At 42.1% G+C, this 20,832-nt stretch overlaps 1 protein-coding gene across 3 annotated transcripts in view; it reads left to right on the top strand.

The window, feature by feature from the left end:
* ASAP1 (ArfGAP with SH3 domain, ankyrin repeat and PH domain 1) overlaps window positions 1-20,832 on the top strand; it is a 355,431-nt gene that overhangs the window by 272,944 nt on the left and 61,655 nt on the right. For all 3 annotated transcript variants that reach the window (XM_058564945.1, XM_058564942.1, XM_058564946.1), the window contains one exon: window positions 5,445-5,514. In XM_058564945.1, coding sequence (XP_058420928.1) covers window positions 5,445-5,514 — 70 coding nt within the window. The remainder of the gene's footprint in view (window positions 1-5,444; window positions 5,515-20,832) is intronic.

Raw genomic sequence — 20,832 nt, 5'->3', positions numbered from 1 at the left:
AGGGCGGGTAGGGTGGTTCTTGCTGTCATACAGGGTGGTCAGTGAAGACTTGAGTGAGATGATGTTTGAGCAAAGACCTGAAGGAAGTGAGAGAATGATCTGTATAGAGACCTGAGGGAGGAGAGAATGGCCAGGAGCATGCCTCCCACTGTGATGACACTCAGGAGTTTGGCCTGGCTGGAGTAGAGTGAGAGCAGTCAGAGGAGACAAGGTCGGGTAGGGGGCGGGGCAGGGAGCAGGGTGCCAAACCATAAGCCATTGAGTGAGATGAGGAGTCGTGGCGAATTTTAAGCAGAGGAATGCCATAATCCAACTTGTTTTGAGGGGTTCGCTCTGGCTACCATGCTAAGAATGACTGTGTGGGGTGTAAGAGCAGAAGCAGAGAGACTGGGTAGGAGGCTGCTGCAGAACCCAGATGAAGATGATGGGGGGCAGAGGGAACAGCAGTAGAGGGGTAAGAAGTGATCAGATTGTAGATAATGAAGGTAGGGCCAGCAGGATTGCTGATGTGGAGTGTAAAGAAAGAAAAGCATCCCTAGCACATAGCACAGCACTCGACTCTTCGTAGAGTCACTGAATGTTTACTGGCCATTAATTGAGTCCTACAAAAAGTAAAAGAAGACAAGAAATGCGAGTTACCAAAAGCACAGCTTTAACCTGGGCTGTTTTTAAGTGACACAGTGATCAAATTGTAGCCCAAGCTGCATGATATCTAGTGTACATAAATTATTAATTCCATAGTTAACATTGCTGGAAAGCCTCAGGCTCAGCATCCATTGTTTTCCTGACCACCTGTGGGACAGGCACCTCTTAGAAACGTGGTGACCTGTTATTGTTCCATCAAAAGGAAAGTTAATTTATGTTCTGTTGTAGGCAACGGTGTCCTGTTACCTATCTTTTGAAGCAGAAGTAGCAGTCATATTTTTAACAATACTCACCTAAAGCCACAATGATTTTCTTAAAATTAGAAGTGCCTGTTTCTAAGTGAAGTGATTAATAGCAACATGTCCAAGAAAAGTCGAGAGTCTTCTCTTAGTTATTGTTTAGTTCAAACCCTAAAACGTTCAAGGATAGTACCATCTTGTGAGCATCTGCTGTGTGCCTGCCAGACACTGCCAGGTACCTCTCATTCAGCTCATTTGACACCTTCTACAGACAAGGCAACTCATCCAGAGAGATTAAGTAATTTGACTAAGATCATATAGCCAGTAAGTATAAGAGCCCAGATTTTACCTGGTCTTCTGACTTAGTGCCAGCGTATCGCCCCTTCGTATTTCAAAGGGGGCTCCGCTGCTGTTGACCACCCTTGGGATTTGCAAGGCATAAACTGGCATAAACTCACGTACTTGACTCTTCCGTTCTTTAGGTCTGTTCTTCCTTCATGCACTCATTCCACACACATTTATTAAGCGCTCTAGTGTCTGAGGCAATCTGCTAGATGCTAAAGGTAAAAGGTGAACGAGATATGGTGCTCACCCTCACCTTGCCGCAGTCTGTTGGGAGGAGATAAGGGAAGAGCTATTATATCTTAGAGTTGGAAAGGAGGTTGGAAATCGGGTGGTCCAACCTTCTAATAATTGCACAGAAAGCAAAGATGAATAATGATAACCCAGAACTGCTTGTGGTTGCTTTCTATGGAGGAGGAAAAAATTGGAATGCTTATACGTGCAGACAGAGTCGTTTGCTAATGATCAATGCTGATGTGTCGTGTGATTTTCTCCTCAGGGTCGTTTGCATTAGTAATTTCCAACCCTAGTTTTTGAACGCTCCTCGTTACTTAGAGGATTTTTATACAATTGGAAAATCAATTTAAAAATTTTTAAAATAATAATAAAACTTTATAGCCCAAAGGCATTTATTGAGAGGCAAAGGAGCAATTGCTTTACCTATATTTTCTCAAAATAGTCCTAGAAGGTGAGCATTATCATCTTCACGATACAGATAAGGAAAATGAGTCTCCAAGGGGTCAGTAACACGAGCAAAGTCACATAGCTCGTGGGTGATGGTGCTGGGATTGAAGCCCAAGTAATTGAGCATCAAAGTTGGTCCTCGTTTAGTTGTACCAGGCCACTTTCTGGTAGGAAGTTCCTTTTGTGCTGATTGTGTGTGGTGCTCTCAGAACAGATGGCAAAAATCCTTAGTCCATTCAGGAGCTGTGCAGACTCGAGCAGAAGTCCCTAGAGTAAAAGCTTTCAAAGCATTCACAGAGATGGGGTGCCATGCTCTCAGCTGTGCAAGGGGATGACTTGATATGGGTCCCCTTCTCCTGGTGACCTGGAGGCACCCACATGAACAATCTCTATATTAACCAGAAAGATTAATGCTTTTGTGTTACTTTCTTTGGTTTTATTAGTAATGCAAGAGAATGTGGTTTTTTGTTTTCTTTTGTGTTTCCTTAATACACATGTATGAGGAAAAACTAATGAATAAAGACTTAATAAGTAAAATGAATAAACTGAGCCAGGACAGGTTCCTCAAGACTGAGTAGGTTAGGTTGGTTATTTGGTATTTTAAGTGTTGATAGAGAAGGGTGACCCTGGTTTTGGCTTAATGTGTACAGGGAACACCTCACCTGTCTTAATGGGCTCTTGTGAGTGTAAGATGGGATGCAGAACTGCTTGCAGCGAGTTGGTTACATTAACCAAATGTATCCTCATTTGACAGGTATTATCTTTAATCAGACATTCCCTATCTGGTGATTTAGGTGTAAGTTGAGGACGGTTTGTCAATTAGTGGTTCTTCATTACCTCCTGAGGAAACTAGCATTTTGAGCACAGTGTGTTCAATTTACTTTTGGTCAGATGGTGTCAAATTCTTATTTCCCTCTGTAAAGCATGCTTTGGAAAAAACTATGCTTCTAGTGCTAGTTACACAAACAAGAAGACAATATTATCTATGTTTAGAGTTGGGTTTAAATTCCTGTTGTGGCAGATTTCTTACAGGACTAATACAAGAAGGAAAAGGAAACACAAGATGATAGTATTTTAAATGCCTAGGAGAAGCTACAGTGGTCTCCTCTAATTTGTTTGTTTCCATGGCCACAGAAGACCTGAGAAGCCTTCTCCCAGCCTAGAGAGTCACTGTTCCCTGCATGTTTCCATTTACCTGATGGAAATGGTCCCAGCTAGTGCGTTTGTACCTGCCTGCACCTGTGTGAATCTGCCACATGCAGCATCTCACCTGTACCTGGAGCGTCACAAAAACACTCCTCCAAGTTGAAATTAGTTCTCTTTGGCTTTTTCCATCCTTCAGCAACATCAATTCAAAATTTTCGCAATGTATATTCGCTCATAGCTACTTGTGAATGGTTTGGCCACAGTTTGCTTTCCTAAATGAATCATGAACCATTCTCTTACAGCAGCTCTGAGGCATCATTTTGGCTCTGAAAGAACCCTAAAGGAGAGATGGACGAGTTACCAAAAATGATGATCCATCCTTGAGCCCTGGACCCTGAGCTACTTTCTCTAATCCTGAGACTGCCCCACCCACACTCTTTGCATGGCAGACATCTTGAGTTACTTTCTTAATTTTTTTAAATCTAGTTTTTAATTAAAGAAGCAATAGATTCATACAAGCTTCTTGTAAAAGATTCATAGATATGGTTAAAAACTCCTCAGCACCACCCCTAATACAGGTCTGGGCCTCCTTCCCAGAGAAGAGTACTTTTGTCACTGTGGTATGCCTCTTTCCAGAACCTCCTCTGTATGTTTCTACATATATGTATATACCCATGGAAAATTTAGAGTGCTGTTTTATATGTCAGAAGTTTTTTGCGGTTTTTTGTTTGTTTGTTTGTTTTGTGTGTGTGAGGAAGGTCAGCCTTGAGCTAAGGTCCGATGCCAACCCTCCTCTTTTTGCTGAGGGAGATTGGCCCTGGGCTAACATCCATGCCCTTCTTCCTCTACTTTGTATGGGATGCCGCCACAGCATGGCTTGACAAGCGGTGCTTTGGTGCACGCCTGGGATCCGAACCTGCAAACCCTGGGCCGCCGAAGCGGAGCACGCTCTTAACTGCTTGCGCCACCAGGCCAGCCCCATGTGATTTTTTTTTTTTAATGTTACTAGATCATACCTGAATTATCTCAAAACAGCTTGCTCTTTTCAATCAACAATATGCTTTAGAAATCTACGTAAGTCAGCACATGCATAGTTATATTTTTTTAATTGAAGTATAGTTGCCATACAATATTGTATTCGTTTCAGGTGTACAGCATTAGTGATTTGACATTTATTTGCATTACTAGATGCTCACCCTGATAAGACTAGTAACCATCTGTCATCATACAAAGTTATTACAATATTGTCTATATTCCCTATGCCATACGTTACATCCCTGTGGCTTATTTATTTTATGACTGAAAGTTTGTACCTCTTAATCCCCTTTACCTATTTCGCCCCCCCCCAACCCCTTCCCCTCTGGCAACCACCAGTTTGTTCTCTGTTTCTATGAGTCTGTTTCTTTTTTGTTTGTTCATCTGTTTCATTTCGTTTTTTAGATTTCACATGTAAGTGAAATCATACAGTATTCTTTCTCTGTCTGGCTTTTCTCACCTAGCGCAATATCCTTTAGGTCCATCCATGTTGTCATAAATGGGAGGATTTCATTCTTTTTTATGGCTGAGTAATATTCCTATATATATATATGTGTGTATATATATATGTATGTGTATATATATGTGTGTATATATATATATATGTATGTATATATATATATACACACACATATATATATATATATATAGGAATATATATATACACACATACACACACCACATCTTCTGTATCCATTCATCTACTGAACTGATGGACACTTGGGTTGCTTTCGTGTCTTGGTTATTGTAAATGATGCTGCAATAAACATAGGAGTACACATATCTTTTCAAATTAGTGTTTTTGTTTTCTTTGGGTAAATACCAGAAGTGGTATTACTGGGTGGAATAGTAGTTCTATTTTTAATTTTTTGAGGAACATCCATACTGTTTTCCATAGCAATTGCACTAATTTACATTCCCACCAACAGTGTAAGAGGGTTCCCTTTTCTCCACATCCTTGCCAACATTTGTTATTTGTTGTCTGTTTGACAACCGCCATTCTCTAGTTACTTTATTCTTTTTAACTCCTACATAATACTCTGTGGTATGAATGTAACTATAATGCATTTATTCTCCTGCTATTAGATGTCCATTGTTTCCCATTTTCGCTATCCAAAATAGTGCTATAATGAACATCCTTGTACGTGCCAACTAGTCTGAATTACCTTCCACCTGGGATAATAAAAGGCAACCAAAATTTTCTGATTTGGTTGGTTTTTGGTTTGGGGTTGAGTTTTCTTTGGTTTGTTGTTGTTGTTTTTTTTTTTTTTTTTGGTAATGATTATTACACATAACACTGTATAATTGCGTGAACCAGATACCATATCAGGTTGTGTTTGACTCACTCTTTAGGCTCCGGAAAGTGTGGCAGAGAAGGAAGTGCGCTGTCAAGAATGGGATTCTGACCATCTCCCACGCCACAGTAAGTGTGTCTGGTAATTTAAGTGAGTCTGGTGCCTGTTATGCCTTCTGGCAGCATGGACTCATCAGCAAACACATCATGTAACCAGCACTGAGATTTTCCCCAATGTGTTTAATGTATGGAGTTGGGTCAGAGAGTTTAGGACAAAAGAATTTGGTCTTATCTTGTCCTATGGTCTGCTGCCTCCTTATGTGGCTTCACCAGAATTTTTTGTTTTGCTCCCTCAAACCAAATCAGGTATTCTTTTATTTTATAATCTTATCTTTTGGGATATATTATTGGTTTTCCTGAAAAAACTAAAGTTCTCTGAATGATAAAGGTGACAAAGGATGTTCTTTGTGTGAAAAAGTAATGTAGGAAATGAAATGTTCAGTCATTTTCTTTATTGTTACTATTTATTTAAATTACTCAAAAAGTCCATCATGTTAAAAGGTTAAAACATATAAATAAAACAGCAAAATAATAAAATTGCCTCAATTATGACTCCTCTTTCTTTAAGAATAAAGGCAATTTTATAGAACGTGGAAAATAATAAGTTATTAACACATGTATTCTGTTTCCCTTCAGACTTTTTTTTTTTTTTTTTGAGGGAGATCAGCCCTGAGCTAACATCCGTGCTAATCCTCCTCTTTTTGCTGAGGAAGACTGGCTCTGAGCTAACATCTATTGCCAATCCTCCTCCTTTTTTTTTTTCCTTCCCCAAAGCCCTAGTAGATAGTTGTATGCCATAGTTGCACATCCTTCTAGTTGCTGTATGTGGGACGCGGCCTCAGCATAGCCGGAGAAGCAGTGCGTTGGGGCGTGCCCGGGATCCGAACCCGGGCCACCAGTAGCGGAGTGTGCGCACTTAACCACTAAGCCACTGGGCCGGCCCCTCCCTTCAGATTGTTGTCAGTAAATATACACATACGTTACACATAGTTATAGTTGATATTTACAATCTAACTAGAATTTTATTTTTATGTTTTGTATCACCCATATCCAGCTAAAAGTCCTGTAATTTTGATAGATTTGTCAAAAAAGTTTCAATCTTGGTGTTAGTCAAAGACGTGCACAGTAAAATAAGTAATTACTATTTTGCCCTTTTAAAACTAGCAAGAAATTATTTTTTAATCCTTAAAGATGCAAAGATTATAATGAAAAGTGTATCAAATGGGAATGGAAATGGCAGAATACACCAGGAGTCTTTACAAAGGTGCATGCAGTTGAACCCAGTAATCCCAGCTTGGAGGAAAAGCTCATGGGTAAATTTCAGTACCCTGTGCCAGGTGGTGTCTCAAGTTATGATAAGCAATTAATTGTTAACAGGATAGTAGAAATGAGGGATGGGCGTTTATTACACTGGCAGTTTTTCATTATTCACAGCCATGTTTAGATTTCCCTCTTTGGAGGAGGAAAGGAAGTACCACTTACTAAGTACTTCTTCATGCCACACACTTCATAAGATTTATTTTACTTAATCCTCCCTACAATCCGTGTGGTATTATCACCGTCATATTACAGATGAAGAAACTGAAGCACAAAGAAGCACACGACTTGGCTAGTAGCTGGCAGAGTCAGAAACTCAAACGCAGGTCTGTCTGACATGAGTCCATCTGCCCCTTCCCTTCAGCCTCTCTTCCTGAAGGACCCATTATCTTACTAGACTGTATGCCCTCCAGGGGCGCTTATCAGGTCCTGTTCGTTCTGTCTTCCGCCCCTTCACAGACCGTGACACACGGAAAGTGGTCAGTACATAACTGTGGCCGAGCCCTTCCTGCTAGATGATTATGTGCATCTTAAAAATCATTGGCCTTTGGGGCTGGCCCACTGGCGTAGTGGTTAAGTTCGTGCTCCACTTTGGTGGCCTGGGGTTCGCAGGTTCGGATCCCAGGCAGGGACCTATGCACCGCTTATCAAGCCATGCTGTGGCAGCATCCCCCATATAAAGTAGAGGAAGATGGGCATGTGTGTTAACCCAGGGCCAATCTTCCTCAGCAAAAAGAGGAGGATTGGCAATGGATGTTAGCTCAGGGCTAGTCTTCCTCACCAAAAAAAAAAAAGTAAAAAAAAAAATTATTGGCCTTTATGGACCTTGAGCAGGTCCATACATTACCTCTGTCCCTTTCCCCCGGCAGAACCTTTAGGGTGATTCCTCAGAGGTCTTCAGCTTGCTTCAGACGGCCCAGCTGAGGTGTGTGTGTTTTTTTTTTTTTTTGAGGAAGATTAGCTCTGAGCTAACATCTATTGCCAGTCCTCCTCTTTTTGCTGAGGAAGATTGGCCCTGGGCTAACTAGTCCATGCCCATCTTCCTCTACTTTATATGGGACGCCGCCGCAGCACGGCTTGACGAACTGTGCACGGGTCCGCGCCCGGAATCCGAACCTGCTAACCCTGAACTGCCAAAGCAGAGCGTGCACAGTTAACCGCTACACCACTGGCCCAGCCCCAGCTGAGATTTTTTAACTATCATGCCAGTTGTGACCAGCCACCCATCTGATATCAGAAATCCTGCTAATAGACTTAGATCAATTAGTAATTATCACTGAGGCTGTCTAACAATTATTCATTTATTCAGCAATCTTTTATTAAGCTTCCACTCGGCCATGTGCTGGACTAGGCAGCAAAGATACACAGGTGGAAAATGACCTTCTCATATCTAATTCCACGCCTAGTTACCTTATGAAATAGGAGTCCTATGAAGAACTTCTGACAGTAATAAGAACATTAGTTAATACTAAGTAAGCACTTACTAAGGGCCAGGTAATAGAAAATGCTTTACTCATATTGCCATATGTGATTGTTGCCACGACCTACCAGATAACTGCTGTTATTAAAAGAGGTTAGGGAACTTCTCCAAGTCACACGACTGGTAAATGCTGGGGTTTCACGCTCAGAACCTCCATGAGTGCTTAATGGTCAGTGTTTGCTGGCTGCGCAGGGACCCACTCTGCTCATTATTTTGGTGATTCAAATACTTGTGGGGCTGTATCATAAAGATTTCTCATCATGTGATCCAAGATTGGAAACACTTAAGGGAATAGATAACATTTGTTGAGTATTCACCATGGGCAGGGCTTCGTTGTTCTGAGCACATATCCACAACCTATTTTATGTAGCTTCTGTTGTTCCTATTTTATAGGTGATGCAACAGTGTCTAACTTCAATTTTTCAAACGCAATCCTAGCAGCAGCAGCATGGTGGCTAACATTTTTTGAATGTTTACCATGTGCCAGGCCTTCACCAGCACAGTAATGCATTGTGATATTTAATCCTTAAAAGAATCCTAAGTGAGAGGTGATGTTACCTTCATTTTTCAGATGATGGAGCTAGGGCTCCGAGTTCTTCACTTACCCAAGTTACACAGCTAGCAAATGGCACAGCTGCAAATCTAGTGCAGGTTGAGACTCTGCTCTTAAACAGTCCCACACACCCCAAGACTTGAACTCTCCCTCACCTGCAACCCGAGTTCCTCCCCAGCATGGGGTCCCAAGTTGGGCCATCAGAGGACACAGCCCTGAATGGGGAGTGCTTTGGAGTCAGCATGTGAGGGAGGCACATGCCGGTACCTGCAGGCAGGAATTCTTCGATGGCCTGAACAGGGCGTGACTCCCAGAGGTGATTTATTTATAAGAACAATACAATGCAGACAGCCCTGCACTTTTGTGATAAAAACCTCAGTGTGGCCTCTTCTGGTTTGGATATCCTGTATTTTTGGGCAGCTACAAGGTTGACCTATCTATGGGCAAGTTGCAAAGGCATCCAGGGTGGTCGATAGACGGTAAAGCCTGCAGCAGTTAGAATGGAGCCCTTCTTCAATTAACAGGCCTCTTGAGAGGTTTCAGCTGCAGCTCTGTAAAGTGTAGATGGAACATGTGGGCAGCAGTTGCCTGGATGTGATTGTGCCTGCTCTTCAGTCAGCTTTCCTGAGCCGAACTCTTGTCTGATATGGACTGATTTTATTAGCTGGGTTGGGTCTAAGCAGTATGTGTGAGCAGAGACAAAAACCAGAAAAACCCCAGGGAAAAAAAGTTATTACTTCTCCACTCCTGGGAAGTATTCTTTGGGTTAAATATGCTAAAGTGAACATTTCTGACCATCTGACTTTATACAGATGGGGAGTGTTTAGTCAAAGATTTGCTCTTTGTACCCTAACACTCTTTGCCTTCTTCATCCCTGGGATTCGCCTGGCTATGACAGTCCTCAGTAAGCATTTGACAAGTTATGTAATGGCCTTATCATGTTCTGTCTACTTGTCTTTCTTAAGAACCTGCTGTGGAAGGCAGCACAGTGTGACGGGAGATCACGGAGCTGATGAAGTGAATCAAAGGCACTGCTCACTAGTAGTTAGATGACCTTGGACAATTTGTTAAAAATAAAAATAATGCAGACAGCCCTGTTCTCTCCTACCCTCCCTTTTCGTTTCTTGCCAAACACATTATTGTGGCCAAGCCAGCTGTTGATATGCTTTCTTAAGGCTCTAATCAACAACAGACATCACATCAGCTGCATTGTTAAGTGGCTATGAAAATGGACGGTGGCATCTGTCAGATTTGAGTCTGAATTCCAGCTTTGCCAGTCACTATGTGACATTGAGAAAAGTATGTAACTCATAAAGTTTATAGTGAGGATTAAGTGAAATAACGTACTGTGAGGGCACTCAGTTAATAGTAGTCATGGCTATCAGTGTTACTTCATTGGATGTCACTGGCAGTACCGAAATCATTTGACAGACAACCTCTCCTGCTAACATCGGAAATTGTGGGTCCACCTCTCCTGCCCCCAGAGCAGCACAGAGGAAAATGGATTCCTCCACCTAACTTCTGATTCCCTCCACTGATTTGTGTTACTCCTTTCCCCGCATTTCAGTGGCTTTAGGCTACAGTTTTTTGCTCCCAGTTACATCACTTGTAGTCACATTCCTGCTCCCATAGAAAGGTCTCTGTAGCCAGTTTTAGCTGGCTTTTCCTGACTTGGCAAACACCATTGATTACTTAGAATCAGATTGAAAATCAAGAACAGCAGTTTCCTGGGAAAACATATGGGATTCATGTGATCTTTGGAAAAAATGGGTAAAAGAGCTTTAGTTGTCAGAAAACTGAGGGCGTTTGTTTTGGACTCCTTAACACCAGGGAATTCCTCCTGTTTAAAAGGCCCCACTTGGTGTCACGTATGCAAGTTGTTGTTTTTTTTTTTTTTTTTTTTGCTGAGGAAGACCGGCTCTGAGCTAACATCCACTGCCAATCCTCCTCCTTTTTTTCCCCAAAGCCCCAGTAGATAGTTGTATGTCATAGTTGCACATCCTTCTAGTTGCTGTATGTGGGACATGGTTTCAGCATGGCCAGAGAAGCGGTGCGTCGGTGCACGCCCAGGATCCGAACCCAGGCCGCCAGTAGCAGAGTGCGCACACTTAACCGCTAAGCCACAGGGCCGGCCCGCAAGTTGTTCTTGTCAGAGTGACTCGAGAGGGTCAAGTGTGCATTTAGATTTATGAGGCGTGGTCCGTTGGCTTGACCACCCACGTAAGATCCTCTCCAGGGGCCATTCATCTCCCCAGCTTACTATTGTAGAAGGAAATACGTTGCTCTGTACACCTGCAAGATTTGCAGCCCATCCCTAGAAGATTTCATCTGCAAATTCATTGCTTTTCACATATCTGTTCAAAGACATAAATGTTTTTTATTTACTATTCAAAGTATTGCAGCACTGTGGGAATCAAAATCAGTGAGAATCTCTGAATTTGCTATTACGATAATAATATTGATAGCGGCTTCCATTTATGGACCATCTAGTGTGTTCTTAGCCCAGTATAACATGCTTTTATTTTAAAATACCACTTCTAGGGCCGGCCCCGTGGCTTAGCGGTTAAGTGTGTGTGCTCCGCTGCTGGCGGCCCGGGTTTGGATCCCGGACGGGCACGATGAGGCCGCGTCCCACATACAGCAACTAGAAGGCTGTGCAACTATGACATACAACTATCTACTGGGGCTTTGGGGGGAAAAAAATAAAATTAAATAAAAATTAAAAAAATAAAATACCAATTCTGACAAATCTGTGGCAACATTTTAGTCAGCCTCAAAGCTTAAGGATAAAGAAGTTTATATCAAGCCACCAAACTATTATAAATAGATTTCTATATCTTTGAATTGTTTGTCCTTTCTTTTTACTCTAAGCCTTATAGTATATAATAAATATAAAACAAATTATCAAAGAAAAAATATAAGAATTATAGTTGAAGTATTACTTTATTGTAATAATCCTGAAAAATTAATTTCAGAAGTATAAGAAGCTTTGCTTCTCGAAAACCCTTACTTCCTGAATGTATTAGCCTCAGTGTCACGGTTCAAAAATGGGTTGAAAAGAGAAAGGTGACTACCATTTATTGAGCTCTTAGAGCGTGCCCTGTACTCATTCTTCAAGCCAGCCCTACAAGATAGATGTCACCATCTTCATTTTTCACTAGTCTGGAAGTTCTTAGGAGGTGGAAACTATGTCTTACTCACCGTTGATTTCCCAATACCTAGCAGATTGCCTGACATATAGTTAGTGCTGCTTGAATGCTTTTTGAATGAAATTGCATTTTACAGATGAAGCAGCTACGACTCAGAGAGATTAAATCCCATGCCTAGGGCCATGCAGATTGTAAACAGCCGGACCAGTTTTCAAACTCTAAAGCCTGTGGTCTCTCCAGTACATGACAGGCCTTTCCTTAGATGCTAGCTTGTTGTTAGGTCTTTGAAAGTTTCATGAATAATAATTCTTTGGAATGAAACAAACTTCTTACTTTGTCACTGAATCAATCATAGGGTGTTAGAGTAGAGAAGGGTGTCCTCCCTTGGAGGAAGGGAGGAGAGGGGGTCATGAAGATCTCACAGGGGTCTGTGGGTTTATCTTTGAATCTGAAGACGAACTTTTTAAAGTTTTAAATTTTTCCAATGCCTACAGATGCTTATGTTTAACACCATAACAATCATTAAGTTCATAGTTACTTTTTTCTCAATCAGCCAACACTGGAAATACTTATAATATCACACAGAAGTCCACTAAGAAGGTTTGGTGTTTCACTGTTAAAGGTTGGGAATCTAGCTGGACTCTGGACCAGGAGGAGCCTCTTTAGATGATGCTTGGTGGGCTGATCATTTTAAAGGTGGGAGATAAAGAGCACAGCCCTCTGAGTCAACCTGCAGTGAAATGCCCTTTCAGCTACTTAGTGTGTATGGCTTTTGTTAAGATACTTAACTTTACTCCTCGTTTGTGAAATGGATAGTAACAGTGCCTGTCTTTCAGTGTTGTGAGAATTAAATGAGATGATGCGTTTAAAGCTTTGTAGAGCCTGGACCAGGCTAAGTGTTCTATAAACTTAAGAGTGTCATTATCTCGTTGAGCTAGGGTGGGATCTTGGAGCCAGACTGCCTGGATTTGAATTCCAAATGACACTGAATCACTAGTGAGGATTTCCCCGTCTAAATAAAATGGAGCTATTAATTGTGCCTAATTCATAAGTAGGTGTACAGATTAAATGAGTTCATTGATTATAAGTAATTAGAACGATGTGGCGCAGAATTAGTGCTCAATAAATGTTAGCTACTATTATTATTTCTATTACATCTTCTTCCCTAATGTATTACTACCTCCATTTTAAACTGCGGTTTATTGGAATTCTTTGTACTGCTGTTTCTTTCTTCCTCCAGGCACTTTATGAAGCCGGTTTGGGTACCTGTCCTCTCGTGGGAATTTCATTTCTGCCTGTTAGAGGTTAACAGCACCTCTGGCACCTTCAGGGCATTTCACCAACACAAGAACTTGGCGTCTCTCTCCCTGTCTTTGGGCTCATGGGACTGCAGACGTTTCCAAAGGACGGTTGTTTTTCCAAGATAACATTCCACTGCGAGGGTTTTAACAGATGCACTAAAAGTGCATTCAGGAGGCTTGAGGAGACCTGCGCAGTGGATTGCCCCCTTCCTGGTAGGGTGTTTTAGTAACCTTGTTTCTGTGGTTGGCCTTTATGGCATTCTGAGGCTCTGCTGGACTCCGCCTGATTCCACATCTTTGTCTCCATTGTCGCTGCAAGAAGGGACTATTTTCTTTTCCCCAGGAGGTTAGAAGCAGCATGGTGAATCGCAGAATGACAGACTTTGGAGCCAGTTAGACCTGGGCTCAAACTCCTGAACAAGCTGTAGGACCTTGGATAAGTTACTTAAGTCTTTGGAGCTTCAGTTTTCTCCAGTGTAAAATGAATATAATTTGCTCATTAAAATATTTTGTTGAGTCTTTCTAAGCAGGCACTGGGCCAGGTACTCCAGAGGCAGGGATGAATTAGTGGCCCCTGCCCTCCTGGAGCTTGCAGTAAACAGAGGCTACGTGCTGTGAAAGAAGTGAGCAGGTGCTGTGAGAGAAAATAAATGGGGGTTGCATTAGCAGGGTCAGGGAAGGCTTTTCTGAGCAGGTAACAGGGACGCTAGGTGAGGAGCAGTCCACATAGAGCAAAGAGGATAGCCTAAAATCCTGAGGCCAGGAAGTGTGTTTGGGGAGCCAGGAGAAGCCAATGTGGGTAGAAATGGTATCACTTTCCTCATTCTCATTAAAGAGTCATTTGGAGATTAAAATAAGGCACTCTTTGAAAGCTATTGCTGTCTCTATATTCTGGATACCAAAAAAAGACAACATTCAAGAATGAAGTTAAAAAATACTTTATGGTTGGAATAACAGAAGTTCCAATTAAGCAAGAACCATAGAAAAACTTTGTAACAACATCCTGAACCAGTATTATTTTAATTCTGTATTTGAATTGCTCCTTTCCCCATTTGAATAATAATTCTGTTTTGTGTCTCTTCCATCAGCTTCAGGTGGTGCCATTTTTCTTCTCCTTATCAGCCAGCTCCTCACCCTGCTGCCTTTGTGACATGGAACTCCCACCTACCCTCTTTTTTTTTTTTTAACAAAAGGCCAGAGTTGACTTTCATAAATTAAGTTCAAAATGCAGCCTCAGATCCAAAGGTGCTGGTGTTGAATCTTAACAGTTGTTACTGCACAAAGTGGGGGTTCTCTGCCTGATGCACATAAAAAAAACAGTTATTACAGCATCAGCTTTTGAGAGAAGAAATGGCTTTATTGTGAGGTCAGCCAGCGAGGAGACGAGAGGCAGTGCTCTCAAATCTGTCTCCCGGATCCAGGGCTTGGGGCACAAGTGTGGAGATGGATGATTGGAGGTAAGGAGAAGTGGGGTAATGATGATCTGCACAAGCATAGGACAAGCTTCATGGCCTTCATAGGATGCATGTTCACAAAATGGCAGTGTTAGTATAATCTGAGGGTGGAGTTTTCGGCCCCTTGACGTCAAAAGGGTCACTTATTGGGCATTTGCACAGGCCCAGTTGATGGGTTGATGGTCTCAACCAGCCTAAACTGGACAAGAGGTGTCTCAGTTCCTGAAAAACAACTCGTAATTAGTCTGTTGGTGAGATGGGGTCAACTGAACTGGTCCTAGAGGGCCCGTGGTTACATAGTCGTGGTCACCAGCAGAAGAAACAGTTGTTCCACGCAGATAATGCTTTTGGGACATATAAAATAAGCAGTGCTGTTTCCAAAACCCAGGGGTTCTGGTGGAATATCTTTGTTGGCCTCTGCCATGTTGCAAATGCAGAGCTGCAGACATCAACGTTTATTAGAGGGCTTCCTGAATTCAAGTTCCATAAAATATAAGCTTAGAAATCTATTTGGTTACGTCTTACAGGTTGTTTCTTTTTCTAAATAATACATTAAGGAGGGATTTTTACTATATCTGAATTCTGGTGAAGAGTCTTTTCCTTTTCACTGTTTGAATCCTAAGATTATATATTAGCAGTATCAATATAGACTCTATAGTTTGTTTCAGATGAAAACCCTTATCATTCTGAATAACGCATCATCTGAATAAACCATTACAAGTGATTGGTAGAGGCTACAATTGGCTGAAAGAATCCAGTGATTCTCAACCCTGAGGGCACGTTAGACTCATCTGGTTCCTCTCCCAGTGGTTCTAATTTAATTGATCTGGAGGTGAAGCCCAAGGATTGCTTCCCAGGTCATTCTGCTCTTCAGCCAGGATGGGGAACCACTGAGTCCCTCCCCCATTGTTTGCCAGTGTTATAGTTTAGAATGATGAGAGGAGCGGGTTGTAGTGTGGAAATCTACCCCCATTTGCAAGGACTTGGGTAAAGTTCCTGAACTGGCTAGTCAACCTCATCCCCAGCTTGGCCAGTTTGAAATCTGATTCTCACCACCTCCTTCTTTATTTTAGTCCCCCGAGTTTCTGGGTCCTGTAACCCCCTCTTCTGGTTCTTCTCAGTCTGCCTAGAGTCCCCTCACTCTATTTGCAAGTGTCTTCACATTTGCCAGGGCTCCCTCCCCCCCTCCCTCTCCCCTCCCACTGCCGATGGCCCAGCAGTGACTCCTCTGTAACCCTCCTGTTAGACAGGATCTGCTGTGCGCTTTGAACCTGAGAGACTTAATGAGTAACTCTCCCAGAGGTAGTTGCATTTTAACAAGGAATCCTGCCTGCATCTAGAGGGAGATTGATAACAGTAGATTTTTAGGTATCAGCTGTGGACACCAGTAGAAGAGATACATGGGAAATAGCAGTAATTATAAAAATAGTAGCTAACATTTACTGAGCACATGCTACATGCTAGGGGCTTTACATGTTTTCCCACTTAAGTTTTACAACATCCTCACGAGGTAATGCTGTTATCTCCACTTTAAAGGGAAGAAGGCTGAAAGTCACATAACCACTGGCTGCTAGAGCCGGATTTGAACCCAAGAAGTTGAAATCCGGAGCCTGTGCTGCCTCCCACCTGGAAATAGAGCACCAGCCACTTGTCATGCTGCCTTAGTTCAGGATCGCAGCAGAGAGGGCATTATTTTCCTTCTTTATAATGAGAAGACTTGAGACTCAGAAGAGCTCGGGTACTTGCTCGTGGCTCCAGTAGGGGGTGACTGGGCCTAGACTCAAAACCAACTCTGATTGCCTCCAAATCCAAATCTGTGGTGTGTCTCCACTCTCCCGTGTATCTTACAGTGTGAAGAAATGGCTGTTGTAAGTTAACAGAATATTGCATTGCTCCAGACAGACTAGCAGGAGCCTAGTTCCCAACGTGTGGCTCTGTGAAAGCCATGTGTTTCATGGCAGTCTCCCATTTCAGCTTCAAAGAGCAGAAGCCTCGCACCCTCAATGCCTTCTTTTGACTAATCCTCTGGAGTCACGAGGGTGTCATGGGGCTGAAGCCGCCTAGGATTTGGAGAACTGCCAAATAAATCTCTGTGCTTTCCCGCTGAGCAGAGATTGGAGGAAACTCCTGCAAGGAATTTGTTTCTTGAAAGAAGAGGGGAGGATGAAATGAAGAATTAAAACATAAAAGAGGTTACGGATCACAGCCCCTGGCCTTGCAGCTTATGAGAGCTGAGGCTTCTAGACCTTGCCTTGGAGGTTGGACATGGTGCATGTGATTCTGTGTGGTGCGTGTAACTGTGCTTATAGCAGAAAAGTGAATAGAGTAGAACCTCGTTAATTTAGAGCCCACAAATTCAGAAATTTTACCCACTTTTTACAGTGTATGTGATTGGTTCTGGGGGGTAAAAAGACTACGGAAAGTCCTGATTTTACAAATTTGAAGGTATAGAACAAAGGACCTGCACTCTGAAATCATTTGGTTTTCACAGTACTCCCTACCTCACCCTCCACAGTACAAGAAATTATGAATTCCTTAAAAATGTTTCCCTTCACCTAATATTCTGCTAGATATAACTTTAAGGCAAAGTTACTTAACCCTTTTGTGCCTTGATTTCTTCATCTTTCAAATGGGGGTAATAATAGTGGTAATTATTTTTAGGGTGGTTCTGAGGAATTAAACGAGTCATTATATGTAAAACACTTAGCACAGTGCCTGGTACCAGAGCTGGGTGACTGTCAAGATGGTGGTGCTGCCCTTGTTTTAATTAACTGCCGTTTGTGTGTAAGGGTAATAGAAACCTGTGATGAGTTTTTGCCTCAGCAACTCACTGCCCATTTTGTTAATAAAATGTAATGAGAATACTTACTTAAAAACATATAGCTCAGATGTTTTATCATCAAATTATTGCATTTCGTACAATTATTCTAAGTCAGGGTTTTCAGTTTATGAACTCTTGTTGGATAATGAGGCATGGATTAAAGTGGTTACCACAGTTAAATAGGAATGTAACTTTAATGTAAAGTAGGTCTAAAAGTTCTTCCTGCATTGGCCCAAACTCTATATATTGGCACATAGTGGGTACTCAATAAATGCTTGTGGAAATGACTAAATGGATGAATATCCAGCACATTCATCAGATGTGATAACAACATCAGCCCCATTTCTTATTAGGAGACCTGATAAGCTCTTTTTTTTCCTACTTACATTCTAGTATTGTTTAATGTTGATTCTAGAGTGGAACATACTCTCAAGAGTAAAGTGACAAGTTCCTTCCTGTCATAAGAGATTTTCGAGAAAATCTGCACTTTCAAATACATCTTTCTTACACATACACACATTCTGCCAACTGGAAATCAGTCCTATGGTTAAAATGGTTGGGAGATTTAAGGGAATTCATCGTCATCCACACTCTAGGATGAATTACCTCAGTTAGATGATCATCTCCTCCTCACCTAAACTGTCTGAAGGGTCATTGAAGGGATGGGAGAGCTTTAATTGTGGCCACAAGATAGTAATTTTGGAATGTGGATCATGTCAAGAATGGGTGGGATTTCTCAGTAGGAATATTAAGTGGTCTGGAGGGAAAATGAGGGAACTGGCCATTCCAGGGCAGGAAGAAGCAGAAAGGAAAAACAGGAAAGATATTTTCACTTACTTTACAAATGTTCCAAGGGCTTGCCTTGAAAGGAAACCATGTGATAACTGGGAAAAGCTCTGGGAAGAAATTGGTTCAGCTCTCAGCTTTGCTTTTTACTTTCTGTAAAACATTGATCGGTTTACTTTCACCTTCCTGACCCTTGGTTTCCTCATCTGTAAAGTGGGTACAGTAACAGTACCTGGCTCATAGGGTTATTATAAGAACTAAATAATAAAATTTATATAAAGCACCTAGCAGTTTAGGTGCCCAGTAAATGAAAACTGTTAACTTTGCCCCAAATAAACCAAAATACTTTCCAAAAGCCAGTAGTTTTACTGTACTAAAACTTGGGGGATAAGATCTCTCTGCAGTGATAGGTGTTCAGTGTGTACCTAACTTCTTGCTAAGGGGTTATTGTGGTTATTGATTGCGTGCCAAATATATGTGTTCCTCTAGGGCATAGTAGGTGTGTAAATAAATATTTATTGAATGAAAAGGTTGAAATGACCATAATGATCTGAACAGCTTTGGTACAAGCCACTAGCATAGGAAGTGAAGAGAGCTTTCTTACTTTATTTTTACCTCTTTCCACACAGCAGCCTCAGCCTGGCTGGATCGGCTTACTTCCCAAGTAATTAATGATGTTCACTTCTTGTTTGTGAAGCAAAGCAATTCAACAGGATGATGGGGGAGATAATTTTATTTCTGGATATTAATTCCAGTAGCAGCTGTTTTCTGCTAACAGAGAATATGCCTGTGCTAACAACCTCACACCTCCAGCAAAAACACTTCACCAGGGTGCGCACAGAGCTGTCTGAGGACAACTGTGTGGTGTTTGTTTTCTTTCAGGAGACGCAGAAACATTTATCAGAATCGACTCATTCTGTTGCCACACGCATTTCTACTTACATTTCTGATGGCTTTCCAGCTGAACGGCCACTTTCTGTTTTGGGTAGCAGAGCGTCATGTCAGAGGGATAATATCTTCATCACTGCTGTTCATGGAACGTGCCCAAGGTTTCCCTAGTTGAGACACTTTCAAAAACCAGAAACTCGAGAACAGCTTTGCTGCATGTGTGTGTAAAATGAACACGTCTGTGTATGTTGTTAATTGAAAAAAGCAGTTTGCAAAACAATATATACAAGTTGAACCAGCCCTTGGTTTTTTAAAACAGACATTTCACACACAGATATCTTGTTAAAATCAAGGTATTAACAATGGTTATCTCTGGGTGTAAAAGTGGGATTAACATGTTCAGTTTTTTCTTTGAACTATCTCTGTCTCCTAGCGTTTCTTCTGTGAATATGCGTTATTTTAATGAAAAGTAAAATCTGTAAAAGGACAAGCCTCAGAATTTCAGGGAACAGAGCATAGAATCTTCATTTTTGAAAGGTGTCATAACTATTTGGAGTGGCAGCACTTGTAGCTTTTGAAAGATGCTGCTCGATAGCAGAGCCTGCAGGGACAGTGCGGCCTTCCGTCCACTCCGTTCAAATGCCTGGACTGGGTGATCCACACACTTTATAGAGGTTATTTTGGAATAATTATTAAAAAGCTCTCTTTTTAGATGTATCTTGAGTCCCTGGCCCACAGTACCATTACCATAGCTTTAATTGAGGCCCCATCGTGCCTCATCAGTCTTACTCTCTTGGCCTCTTCCACCAGCCACCCCCCTGAGTGCAAGTCTGATTGGTCACTCTGGATTAACTCCCTCAGTAGATCCCCAGGGTTCCTGGGATGGGCATGTGAATTCCTTAGCTCCACGTGCAGTGCGCTCCCTGCCTCCCGTCAGCATCACGTACCGCCCTTGTCCCCTCTCACCCCACAGGTGCCTGCACCTGCTCCTCCTCACTTCCTGCTCATCTGTCTTGTCCATACTCCCTCCTCTAAGTCCTCACTCAGGGTTGAGGCTGCCTCTGTGGAGCCTTGTTGAAGTCCTTGGTGCACTCTCGAGCTCAGGCCCAGGGCCCCCCGGGCACTAGGCACATTCTGGGTCCATGGTCGGGTCTGGTTCCCATACCTGCTTGATGGCACGGACCATGTGTTTTCCATATGTGCTTAGAATGTGGTAGAGACCTAAGTATCTTGTCCAATGAATAAATGAGTAGGTATTTCAAATAGGCTTCTAAAATGTCCTTTTTCATCAATTATGAAAGTAATTGGAAGAGAGTCAAATGACCTGAGAAGATGCTAAAAATAAAAGTTTATCTTTGGAACCTTTGCTCTATTTCTAACCCTTACTCTTCTCAAAAGGAGATGTTCTCATGTGCTGGGGCATCCGGCCGTTCTGAGGGTTCTCGTATTGTTGTGTTTCCACATTGGAAGCAGAAAAAGGAGGGAGCTGTGGTCCACTCAGACATGTGTTCGGTTCTCCAGGCTCTGCCTTTTCCTTACTGGAGATGTTAGGGATGTTTGTTAACCTCTCTCTGCCTCTGTTTCTTCATCTTAATTGGTAAGGAAACTAAAAAGACTTCCTCACAGGTAGTACATGCG

The sequence above is a fragment of the Diceros bicornis genome, chromosome 21 (genome assembly GCF_020826845.1).
Source record: "Diceros bicornis minor isolate mBicDic1 chromosome 21, mDicBic1.mat.cur, whole genome shotgun sequence".
In the NCBI taxonomy this organism is placed as follows: Eukaryota; Metazoa; Chordata; class Mammalia; order Perissodactyla; family Rhinocerotidae; genus Diceros; species Diceros bicornis.
This window is presented reverse-complemented; position numbering and strand designations above follow the sequence as displayed.